Source organism: Ovis aries, chromosome 5, assembly GCF_016772045.2.
Source record: "Ovis aries strain OAR_USU_Benz2616 breed Rambouillet chromosome 5, ARS-UI_Ramb_v3.0, whole genome shotgun sequence".
NCBI classification, from domain to species: Eukaryota; Metazoa; Chordata; class Mammalia; order Artiodactyla; family Bovidae; genus Ovis; species Ovis aries.
In genome coordinates this window covers 480,991-494,260 of record NC_056058.1, presented here as the reverse complement: position 1 = coordinate 494,260, position 13,270 = coordinate 480,991, and the positions used below count along the sequence as shown (strand labels likewise).

At 40.3% G+C, this 13,270-nt stretch overlaps 1 protein-coding gene across 3 annotated transcripts in view; it reads left to right on the top strand.

Moving 5' to 3' along the window:
* Window positions 1-13,270, top strand: part of CNOT6 (CCR4-NOT transcription complex subunit 6) — a 92,858-nt gene that overhangs the window by 17,490 nt on the left and 62,098 nt on the right. For all 3 annotated transcript variants that reach the window (XM_060415339.1, XM_015095724.3, XM_015095723.3), the window contains exon 2: window positions 5,584-5,697. In XM_060415339.1, the coding sequence (XP_060271322.1) occupies window positions 5,586-5,697 (112 nt within the window). In that variant the 5' untranslated portion in view covers window positions 5,584-5,585. The remainder of the gene's footprint in view (window positions 1-5,583; window positions 5,698-13,270) is intronic.

Sequence of the window (13,270 nt, the reverse complement as noted above, 5' to 3'; positions counted from 1 at the left end):
AAATTATTTACCTTCAGAGTGTCTTTTAACACGTTTTTACACATTGCTGCAGTAAAATCTCATAATAATTTATTAATATTTCCAAATATGAACTAGGTATTAAATGTTTCTCCAGCTGTCTGCAGAATGTTGTTTGTTGCAGACTTGTGGATCATTCATTACAGCTCATTATATACATCTCTTCATTCTCTTCAAATCTATAATAGTTCTGACCCCAGCTTGTTGAAAGTAGCAGACCAGTTATCCTGGAGAAAGTCCTTCATTGCAGCTGCTGCTTTGGTGTCATCTAGCCAGTTGCTCTGGGCTTCCCGGGTACCTCTGCTGGTAAAGAATCCGCCTGCAGTGCAGGAGACGCCAGTTTGATTCCTGCGTCAGAAGTTCCCCTGGACGAGGGATAGGCTATCCACTCCAGCGTTCTTGGGCTTCCCTGGGGACTGAAACGGTAAAGAATCCGCCTGCATTGCAGGAGACCTGGGTTCGATCCCTAGGTTGGGAAGATCCCTTGGAAGAGGAAATGACAACCCATTCCAGTATTCTTGCCTGGAAATCCCCATGGACAGAGGTGCCTGGCGGGGTACAGTCCATAGGGTCGCAAAGAGTCGGATGTGACTAAGCACAGCACAGCCAGTTCCTCCAGTTCTGAAAAAGGTAAACATTATTGGTGTGCATTTCATGTTCTCTCAGATCAAAAGACCCACAGTATCTGGTTCTGCCCCTTACTAGTGTTGAGACGATTGATGAAGAGGTAATAGTTTATTCCTCTCTTGAACATTTTCTACCTTATAATCAAAAAACACCCTGGGTGGTGGTGTTACCTTAGCATTATGCCAGTGCCAGTGATTCATCCCAAGGTTTTAACTCAGTTTATAAGTCTCTGTTCTAGAAAGGCTCACTGGGAATTATGAAATGATGTTGTTTTTATTCTTCCATACTTCATTTGTTGTCTTTCTTTTGTAAAGTAGGACTTTTTTTCACCTGGGCCATTTGATGACTGAAATAGAGTGCCCATTGAAAGGATAGACACTTAAATCTTTTTCTTTAGTACTAAATTTCTTAGTTTAAAAGCTACCTCAAATGGTGGCTGCCTTGCAGTTAGGGACCCCCCCCCCCATCCCTTCCTCTCTCCTCCTCCTTTCACTTCTCTGTTACCCTTTCTCCTGTGTATGTTTAAGCCATTTCATAAAGTCTTTAATAATGTAAGCATATCTTTCTGACTGGTAAATAATGTCCTGCATTTCTTTAAGTTAAATAATTATTCTAAGATAATGAAAAACTATTCCTCTGAGGTCTAGCTCAGGAACAGATTTTATGCTGCCAGGATCAGTAATGATGTTTGGTATTGGATTGGGGAAGTTGAAGATGGACTAGTCTGGGGTTATACACATGCTCACTCTGGCCTAGCTATTTTTTAAAAGTCTTGTAATTTTCTTTGGCAGTTTTCCAGTCAATTTTGGAAACCTTTTACTCTTTTCAGATAGTAATCTGCAGCGACATACTGTATTTTCTAGAGAGCAAGATCTGCTTGTTGAGTTCAAAGTCTGGGGAAAAATCCTGAATTGTTTGTGTTCTTAGGCCCTTTTTACTACCTAGTTCCCAATACTATGTTCTGTTGGACGCCGATAAAAGTGGGCGGGGTTGCTTAGTGGGCAGATTTACTTCTCTAAAGGGCTTGATTGTCCAGCTTGCTACCATTTCTTTTGTTTTTATTTATTTTTTACCATTTCTTTTATTCTGTCATGTTCTTTTCACACTCTCAGGGATTTGGAAGATAAAGATTGTGCCTCTTTCAAGTTTAAAGTGATGTGCTGTCGCTTAAATTTTAAGACAACCCATCACGTGTCTTGAAAACTCCGAAAGGGAGTGGCTGGCTGCCTAGGCAGAAATCATGACTTTTGATGGAATGACCCCAGGTCTAGGACCTGGATTTCAGATTTCAGTTCGTTAATACTTTTATTTATTCTCTGAAGCATGATTGAACTATGGACATTGATTCACACTAAGCTCGCCTGAGATTGGTAAATTAGACTTCTGAACTTTCACTAAGAAGTCAAACGATTAATAACTTGAAGGGAACCCTCTTAACTGTTGGTGGGAATGCAAACTGGTATAGCCACTGTGGAGAACAATATGGAGATTCCTTAAAAACCTGAGAATAGAACTGTCATATGAACCAACAGTCTCACTGCTGGGCATACACACTGAGGAAACCAGAATTAAAAGAGACGCATGTACCCAAGTGTTCATTGCAGTGCCGTTTACAATAGCTGGGACGTGGCAGCAACCTCGATGTCCATCGACAGATGAAGAATAAGGGAGCTGTGGTGCGTACACAGTGGAATATTGCTCAGCTATAGAAAGGGATGCGTCTGGGTCAGTTTTAATGAGGTGGATGAAATTGGAGCCTATTACATGAAGTGGAGTAAGTCAGAAAGAGAAACACCAATACTGTATATTAACACATACATATGGAATTTAAAAAGGCGGTAATGATGATCCTATATGCAAGGTAGCAAAAGAGACAGATATAAAGAACAGACATTTAGACTATGGGAGAAGGAGAGGGTGGGATGAATTGAGAGAATAGTCCTGAAACATGTATATTACCATATGAGGAATAGATGACCAGTGCAAGTTCAGTGCATGAGGCAGGGCACTCAAAGCCAGTGCTCTGGGACAACCCAGGCGGATGGGTTGGGGAGGGAGAGGGAGTGGTTCAAGATGGGGGGACACGTGCACCCATGGCTGACTCATATCGATGTATGGCAAAAACCATCACAATATTGTAAAATAATTATCCTCCAATTAAAGTATATTAGTTTAAAAAAACAGCTCATAGGACCAAAATACTAGCCTTAGCTGAAAAGAGCAGCTTATCATTAAATTCTATTTTGAAAAGCCAGTGAAGATCAGATGGTTGCTTTGTAAGTAAAATCTAGTCAAAACAGTGGCATTTGAGTGACCCAGTACTTTGGCCACCTCATGCAAAGAGTTGACTCATTGGAAAAGACTCTGATGCTGGGAGGGATTGTGGGCAGGAGGAGAAGGGGACGACAGAGGATGAGATGGCTGGATGGCATCACTGACTCGATGGACGTGAGTCTGAGTGAATTCCAGGAGTTGGCGAACAGGGAGGCCTGGCATGCTGCGATTCATGGGGTCGCAAAGAGTCGAACATGACTGAGCAACTGAACTGAACTGAACTGAAGGACTCTTAAGGGATGTTGTCATTAAGCTCTGGTCGCCTTTCACAATGTTTTGTTATTACTGGTATATTCATACAATTCACAGTGGGCACTTGCTTTGCCAGCTTGTCCTCTAGGTGGAACAAGAACAGTTCTTGACAGTATAGCTCTTTGTTAGGTATGTTTTGTATTAGTCTAAAAATTTCAGTCATTGTTTTTCTATTCTGGAGAAATCAACATGTAGGAGAACAGCTTTATTAACAATATTTAACAAAACAAAAGCCAGATATTCTGTTTCTTGTGCAGGTGACTGGTCTCACTGTTTACTTACCTTCTTCAAAAAGGGATTACCCACCTCTTCCTGTGTTTTGGCTACATAGTCAAAACCATTTTTGTGTTTGAAAAATAGCTCTAGTTCTCATCAGTACAGAAGCAGCATAACATAATGAAAGTAGCGAAAAATTAGCTCGTTTCCAATTTTTTACTGTGTAAAATATACATGACGTAAAGTTTACCGTGTTAACCATTTTAAGTGTAGCTGTCAGTGCTTTAAATACATTGATGCTGTGCAGCGCTCACTGTCATCCTTCTTTGTAACTCCTTTCTTTTTGTAAAACTAAAACCTCAAACCCATTCAGCAGTAACTCCATTTGAGGTAAGTAATTGCTGACTGGCTCACTTTAACTTCATATGACAGTGGATTTTTCTCCAGCTTTGTTTAGCTGTGTAGATAGCCAGAGTAGATGTTCAGTTCAGTTGCTCGGTTGTGTCCGACTCTTTGCTACCCCCATGAACTGGAGCACGCCAGGCTTTCCGGTCTATCACCATCTCCTGGAGCTTGCTCCGACTCTTGTCCATCGACTCGGTGATGCCATCCAACCATCTCATCCTCTGTCATCCCCTTCTCCTGCCTTCAATCTTTTCCAGCATCAGGGTCTTTTCCAGTGAGTCAGTTCTTCTCATCAGGTGACCAAAGTATTAGAGCCTCAGCTTCAGCATCAGTCCTGAATATTCAGGATTGATTTCCTTTAGGATTGATTGGTTTGATCTCCTTGCAGTCCAAGGGACTCTCAAGAGTCTTCTCCAACACCACAGTTCAAAAGCATCAATTCTCTGGTGCTCAGCTTTCTTTATGGTCCAACTCTCACATCCATATGTGACTACTGGAAAGACAGTAGCTTTGATTAGATGGATCCTCGTTGGCAAAGTAATGTCTCTGCTTTTTAATATGAATTTTAAAATAACCACAAGCAAAATGAACAGTAGTCCCAGTATCAGCTTAGATATAATTCTTCCAATTTGTCTGATTCTCAGAAATGTTTTTTACACTTAATTGGTCACATTAGACCCAGATGAGGTTTATACATTGCTTCTGATTGCTGTGCCTCATAAGTCGTTTAATATCAGTTTCTTTTTCCTGTCATTCATTTGTTGAGGAAATTGGGCCTTCTGTCATGTAGAACTTTCTATTGTCTGCATCTGGCTGGGTGTATTCTTGTGGCATTATTTTAGAGTTAAGAAAAAAATTTTTTACTCATAGTAAAATATACATAGCAAAATATACTGTCTTAATAATCATTTTAAGTGTGCAGTTCAGTAGTGTTAAGTATATTCACATTATTGTGTCTTATGTTACTTTTACCATATTCCTCTGTCTCCCTTACTTGGTGTAAACTGGTTTTCCAGATCTAGAGAGGCTTATTTGAATTCAAGTTCAGTCTTATAACTTTTTTTGGATGAAGGGGCAAGAGTATACGTAGTTTTGACATATAAGTCTAGTTGTCCTAATACTGAGATGGATCCTTGGGATGAGTTCTTATAGCCTGATCTATTTAAATTTTTTCCATTGGGTATTTTTCACCTGATTTCCATTATTAGCCATTAATGGTCATCCATTTTTTCATTAGAGGTTGTGAAATAGTGGTTTTTCTCATTATGTAACCTTCTGCATTTACTAGCTAGAATTCTGTTAAGAACATTTCCTCAACTAGTTTCTGCCAGGAATGTTGGATAAATGCTTGATTCTTTCCCTTTATTTTCTAACTTCAGGTGACAGGGTTTTTTTTTTTTTTTTTAATCAGAGTTTTGGATTCATACAGTTTAAAATTGATCGCAGTCTTCCTTTTGTTGTTCAGATTGTCTTATCTTGGCCAGTGGGACCTCTTCAAGCTAACTCCTATGCCCTTCACACAGCTAGAGCATCTTTCTTAGTGTCCAGGCTTGATTATATTTTTCTAGTCCCATTCTTGAAATCTTCCATTTCTCTAAGGAGTTCCTACTTTGTTTTGGTGGGAAATTGTGTTTAGAGATCGTAATATGGATGTCTACTTTAAAAAAATACGTTATTTTCAGCTATTTGACTCTTTCAAATATTGATTGGTTTCTTTTCTTGATTCAACAGGCATGCCCAAAGAAAAATACGAGCCCCCTGACCCTCGGAGGATGTATACAATTATGTCCTCCGAGGAAGCAGCAAATGGAAAGAAATCTCATTGGGTGGAGCTTGAAATAAGTGGTAAGACATACACGGCTAAATTTATGGTTTGGAAGTTAAGATCTAGTAATGCCAATACACAGGGGAAGCAATGCTGTATGTTACCAATGCTGATTTGTCTTAGAAACTGAAATGTTCAGTAGAAAGAACATGGTTTGAGTCAAAATTCAGAATCCATTCATTGCTTATTTTCTCACTGTCAGTGTCCTTTTATAAAATGAAGATGATAATATCAAAGATGAAATGAAAATAGCATATGTAGTGACTAGTATACAAAAGTTTGTTCTGTTCCTTCATTTTCTGGTGACGTAGGGTAGGGATTTTTGTGTTATCCTGTTACAGGTTTCCACTGAGATGAGGAATGTCTGTTCTGCTGTAGATTCTGGGATAGATTTGTTTCTCCTTATTTTCTGAATTTGTGTTTCAGTCTGAGTCTCTGGGGACAGCCTTGTTCAGAAACACAAAATCTTGAAAGTTTCAAGCAGCTCTCAGGATTCCCTTCTACCTTTAATGCAAGTCTTCAAAAATATGGCCAAGGGATGTGATTGCGTCTTAAGGCAACCAGGGTTAAAGAAATTTTGTGTTCATGTTGTCCTAACATGCCTCCTCATGCTTTCCTTCTAGTTTTTCTTGACTCTTGCTTTCTGAAGTAATATTGACCAAATTTTCTTTTCTTGAGCCTGGCTGTCCTTGATATTTTTAGAAGTTTAATGCAACAAACATACTGAGTATATGCTATGTGTAAAACATTTTTCCAGGTGCTGTACTAGGCATATGTAAGATATATAGATGGGGGAAAAAAAAAGGTCTGTTTCATTCTGAAGCTTTTGGCATATTACGGAGTGAGAGGAAGGGACTATGCCAGTGTGAGTAACTAATAGACAAAATATAACTGTCAAGTCTAAGTAGAAAAGTGCTATACAGAAAGCAAAAGGAAGTAGTGATAGTAGCGTCTCTCCCTTGTCAGCTCAAAAGTTCTGATTAATTACTGAGTAAACCTAAACCCCCTCTTCTGCACCCATGGTAGAGGTTGGCACCTACACGGGTCTCTCCTGTTTTCCCTCTTCCAGTTTCTGGAGTGCTGGTGTAGAGTGGTGGGACAGTGAAATTTCTCTCTTTTTTTGCCTGTCCTGTCAAATTTGATTTTCTCTGTCAGAGAGCCTTTGAAGCATAGGCAATTACCTCTCCAACTTCCCCTTTTAATTTCTGCAGGATTGGTATTTAACTATATTTTTCTTTTTTCAGTCCGTATTAGCAGTTTTTGAATTACAAGTCGTTAGCTTCTAGGAAATTTGGATAATGTAGAAAGTGTTCACTTAGGTCAGTGAGGTTATATCTCTGAGGTGAAGGGGACTTTTCTCTGTCTGCTCACTCTACTTCATGTTGGGAACTTATTGGCAATTTTGAGTCATTGTTCTCTGCTTACTCTGAACTTTGGGAAGAAATCTGTGTAGAAGATAGGAATGAAAATGAGAGATTTTCCTTCAAAATAGCATTCTTAACAGTTTTATCTTTACCAAGTGTTGTGGAGGATAAGCTGTTGGTTGAATAGGTGTGGTGGAACAAGACTTTGTAATTAACAAAACCGCTATCAGGAAGGTCACTTTATCATGTTAATACATGAACATAAACTGCAGTGTGTAGAAATTTTCAAGACTGAATTCATTTCATGCTAAGATTAGGGTTATTTCAAGGCTAGAGTTGTCATGTATATACTCTAGCATTCCTTAAGATCCTATGATACAAAATTCTAGGGATCTGAGGTCATTGAATTCTGGACCTGAAATAATCTCATATAGTTTTCTGCTTCTGGGGAGATGGGTGGTTTGATCCTTGTGCCATTTGGAGGTAGCCAGATCATCAAAGAAGGCCATTTTTTTAATGGTAAAATGAAACACAGATAGAGAAAACCCCAGAAGCATATTAGTGAATTATTTTAAGGCCAGAAACCTAGTAATACCCAGGTAAAGAATTAGAAGTTTTCTGATCAGTCCAATAGGCATGAAACGCATGTGGCTACTGAGCAGTTGAAATGTACTTAGATTAGTCCAGGGCTTCCCTCGGTGGCTCAGTGGTAAAGAATCCTCCTGCCAGTGCAAGGGCCATGGTTTCCATCCTTGGTTTGGGAAGGTCTCACATGCCTTGGAACACCTAAGCCCGTACACCACAGCTAGTGGGCCTGTGCTCTAGAAAGCATGCTCTGCAACAGGAGAAGCCACCACAGTGAAAAGCCTCTGCTTGCAGCAGCTAGAGAAAGCCCATGTGCAGCAAGGACGATCTAGCACAACCAAAACTAAATAAATAAATCTGAAAAAGAAAAGAAGTGTCCTTAGTCCAAACTGAGGTGTACTCTAAGTATAAAACATATGCCTGATTTCAGAGACTTACACAAAAGAGATGTAAAACCCTTTGTTAATAACTTGACATTAGTGAAATAATAGAAGATTAAATAAAATATTATTTTACAGTTTAAAAAAAGGAATTAGAAGTTTTCACTTTTCCCAGAACCCCTTCCACACCACAGCCAAACACAATCCCTTCCCCACTGCCCAAAAGTAACTGTTACCCTAACTTTTATAGTAATGACTTCTTTTGTTTCCTTACAGTTTTAACATCAGGTTACATAAGGCTTGCCTGGTAGCTCAGATGGTAAAGAATCTGCCTGCAATGCGGGAGACCTAGGTTTGATCCCTGCGTTAGAAAGATTTCCTGGAGGAGGGCATGGTGGTATGGCAGTACATCTCCAGTATTCTTGCCTGGAGAATCCCCATGGATGAGGAGCCTGGCGGGGTTGCGCAGAGTTGGACACAACTGATGACTAAACACAAGTGTTAAGAGTTTAGTGCTCTCCTTTTTATTTGATATGTCTTAATTTACATGTTCCCCATCCATCCTTTTCTTCACAGTTTATCTGTTGAACTTCTTGTTACCCTGCAGTATGTATTCTCCTGCATGCAGTTCGAACTGTTTTTCATCCATATTAGCAAGTAGGATGCAGAGACTTGATCAAGAGTTGGATTTAAGACCCTTGACAGGACTGAAGACTGCGTTATGTGTGTGGTATTATTCTTTTTCTTTAGGAGGCACATAAGATACACAAGCCTTCTTTTCTACTGATCTTCAGTGTCTAGAGCCATTAATTCTTTGAAGGTTGCAAAATAGTGATAACTCTTTTTTTTTTTTAATTAGATGAGGTGTATAAGAGATACTTTCCCTCATCTTAAATTTTTATTTTATCTTGGGCTTCCCAGGTGGTGCTAGTGGTAAAGAACCTTCCTGCCAATGCAGGAGACACAAGAGAGGCTTGATCCTGGGTTAGGAAGATCCCCTGGAGGAGGGCATGGTGACCCATTCCAGTATTCTTGCCTGGAGAATCCCATGTACAGAGGAGCCTGGCGAGCTGCAGTCCACAGGCTTGCAAAGAGTCGGACATGACTGAGTGACCTATGGTGCACACAGTTGATTTACTGCCTCATTTACTAATTGATTGCTCAAGGTATAAATTTGTATAGGAGAGGTAGAAAAGAATGCTTCTTTCTTTCCTTTTATTTGCGAATTTTCGGGATAACCTGTTGTCCTTTGAAGGTGACCAATCAGATTTTTAAAGTTTCATTTTTAAAGTATCCAGTGGTTTAAGAATCTGACTTCCAATTCAGGGAATTCAGGTTTGATCCTTGGTCCAGGAACTAAGATCTCACATGCTGCAGGGCGACTAAGGCCTTGCGCCACAACTACTGAGCCGATGTGCCCCAACTGGAGAAGCCCCCATGCCACAGTGAACAATCCTGCACGCCACAGCTGAGACCCTACAGAGCCAAAAGTAATTAAAGAAATAGAGTATGTTACTAACTAGTATATTTGGGTTTCAAACACATGCCATGAGTTGTCATTATTTCTCTTTATTTTGTTGCTTAAAATTGTCCTGTTTTGCCGTAGGCTTGATGGCAGTCAGATTTTTTTTCATTATTCAGTTCAGTTCAATTTCCCAGTCATGTCCTACTCTTTGTGACCCCATGGACTGCAGCATGCCAGGCTTCTCCGTCCATCACCAACTCCTGGAGCTTGCTCAGACTCACACCCATTGAGTTGGTGATGCCATCCAACCATCTCGTCCTCCTTCATCCCCTTCGCCTTCTGCTTTCAATCTTTCCCAGCAACAGGGTCCTTTCTAATGAGTTGGTTCTTCATATCAGGTGGCCTGAGTATTGGAACTTCAGCCTCAGCATCAGTCCTTCTAATGAATATTCAGGACTGATTTCCTTTAAGATTGACTTGTTCGATCTTGCAGTCCAAGGGACTCTTTGAGAGTCTTCTCCAACCTCACAGTTCAAACACATCAATTCTTCGGGGCTCAGCTTTCTTTATAGTTTATTATTATTATTTTCTCTTTTTTGCTTAGATGCCCAAAGAATTTTTTACCCTTAAAGTTAGTAATTTTTACTTGAATATATTTTGGTGTTGGTTGTTCTACTTTGATATTCTTATGTATAATATGCTCTTTCAATGTGTAGTTTGAGTTTTTTCTCTTTCAATTTCAGGGAAGTTTCCTTGAAATTAAAATAGCTTAAATAGCTTTAGTGTTTGTTCTGATTCCTGTCTTCACTTTTTCTTTCAGAGAGATTTATTCTCTGAATTTGAATATTTACATATTTGTCTCAGAATCATTTTTAAAGACAAGAGTACAGTAAGTTCACTCCCTTACTGTCGTACCATTCCTTTACATGTACAGTCTGACACTCGTTTAACCACCATCACAATTACAATATGGAGTGATTCCATCACTGCAGGAAACTTCACCCTGCTCCGTTTTAGGCAGACTCTCCCGCCACTTTCAGCCCCTGCTAATGACTGAGTCTTAATTTTTTCTTTTTGACTAAACTGTATTGGGTTCATAGCACCTTTGATGTAAAGTACAATGTATGATCCTTCCACTGTCAACATCCCCCACCAGAGTGGTGCATTTGTTACATCCATGAATCTGCTTTCGCACCCAAAGTTCGTAGTTTACATTAGAGTTCACTCTTGCTTTTGTACATTTCTGGGGTTTAACTTCAGTTGCTCAGTCGTGTCTGAATCTTTGCGACCCCATGAATTGCAGCACGCCAGTCCTCCCTGTCCATCACCAACTCCCGGAGTTCACTCAGACTCACGTCCATCGAGTCCGTGATGCCATCCAGCCATCTCATCCTGGGTCGTCCCCTTCTCCTCCTGCCCCCAATCCCTCCCGGCATCAGAGTCTTTCCCAATGAGTCAACTCTTCGCATGAGGTGGCCAAAGTACTGGAGTTTCAGTTTTAGCATCATTCCTTCCAAAGAAATCCCAGGGTTGATCTCCTTCAGAATGGACTGGTTGGATCTCCTTGCAGTCCAAGGGGACTCTAAAGTCTTCTCCAACACAACAGTTCAAAAGCATCAATGCTTTGGTGATCAGCCTTCTTCACAGTCCAACTCTCACATCCATACATGACCACTGGAAAAACCATAGCCTTGACTAGATGGGCCTTAGTTGGCAAAGTAATGTCTCTGCTTTTGAATATGCTATCTAGGTTGTCATAACTTTCCTTCCAAGGAGTAAGCATCTTTTAATTTCATGGCTGCAGTCACCATCTGCAGTGATTTTGGAGCCCCAAAAAATAAAGTCTGACACTGTTTCCACTGTTTTCCCATCTATTTGCCATGAAGTGATGGGATCAGATGCCATGATCTTTGTTTTCTGAATGTTGAGCTTTAAGCCAACTTTTCCACTCTCCTCTTTCACTTTCATCAAGAGGCTTTTAGCTCCTTTTCACTTTCTGCCATAAGGGTGGTGTCATCTGCATATCTGAGGTTATTGATATTTCTCCCAGCAATCTTGATTCCAGCTTGTGCTTCTTCCAGTCCATCGTTTCTCATGGTGTACTCTGCATAGAAGTTAAAATAAGCAGGGTGACAATATACAGCCTTGATGTACTCCTTTTCCTATTTGGAACCAGTCTGTTGTTCCATGTCCAGTTCTAACTGTTGCTTCCTGACTTGCATATAGGTTTCTCAAGAGGCAGGTCAGGTGGTCTGGTATTCCCATCTCTTTCAGAACTTTCCACAGTTGATTGTGATCCACACAGTCAAAGACTTTGGCATAGTCAATAAAGCAGAAATAGATGTTTTTCTGGAACTCTCTTGCTTTTTCGATGATCCAGCGGATGTTGGCAATTTGATCTCTGGTTCCTCTGCCTTTTCTAAAACAAGCTTGAACATCAGGAAGTTCGCAGTTCATGTATTGCTGAAGCCTGGCTTGGAGAATTTTGAGCATTACTTTACTAGCTTGTGAGATGAGTGCAATTGTGCGGTAGTTTGAGCATTCTTTGGCATTGCCTTTCTTTGGGATTGGAATGAAAACTGACCTTTTCCAGTCTTGTGGCCACTGCTGAGTTTTCCAAATTTGCTGGCATATTGAATGCAGCACTTTGACAACATCATCTTTCAGGATTTGAAACAGCTCGACTGGAATTTCATCACCTCCACTAGCTTTGTTGGTAGTGATGCTTTCTAAGGCCCACTTGACTTCACATTCCAGGATGTTTGGCTCTAGATGAGTGATCACACCATCGTGATTATCCGGGTCGTGAAGATCTTTTTTGTACAGTTCTTCTGTGTATTCTTGCCACCTCTTCTTAATATCTTCTGCTTCCGTGAGGTCCATACCATTTCTGTCCTTTCTCCAGCCCATCTTTGCATGAAATGTTCCCTTGGTATCTCTGATTTTCTTGAAGAGGTCTCTAGTCTTTCCCATTCTGTTGTTTTCCTCTATTTCTTTGCATTGATCGCCGAAGAAGGCTTTCTTATCTCTTCTTGCTATTCTCTGGAACTCTGCATTCAGATGCTTTTATCTTTCCTTTTCTCCTTTGCTTTTCGCTTCTCTTCTTTTCACAGCTATTTGTAAGGCCTCCCCAGACAGCCATTTTGCTTTTTTCATTTCTTTTCCATGGGGATGGTTTTGATCCCTGTCTCCTGTACAATGTCACGAACCTCATTCCATAATTCATCAGGTACTCTGTCTATCAGATCTAGGCCCTTAAATCTATTTCTCACTTCCACTGTATAATCATAAGGGATTTGATTGAGGTCATACCTGAATGGTCTGGTGGTTTTCCCTACTTTCTTCAATTTAAGTCTGAATTTGGCAATAAAGAGTTCATGATCTGAGCCACAGTCAGCTCCTGGTCTTGTTTTTGTTGACTGTATAGAGCTTCACCATCTTTGGCTGCAAAGAATATAATCAGTCTGATTTCTGTGTTGACCATGTGGTGATGTCCAGTCTTCTCTTGTGGTGTTGGAAGAGGGTGTTTTTTGGGGGGTTAGACAAATATATAATGACATGTATCCATCCACCACTGTCACATCATACAAAGTAGTTTAACTGCCCCAGAAGTCCTCTGTGCTTTCCCTGTTCATTCCTACTTCACTCTCCCTGAACCCCTGATCTTTTTACTCTTGCCATTGTTTTGCCTTTTCTATCCTTGGGATCAAACAGTGTGTAGACTCTTAGATTGGGTTCTTTGACTTAGTAATACGCATTGAAGTTCCTCCGTGTGTTTTCATGGCTTGAAACTTCATAT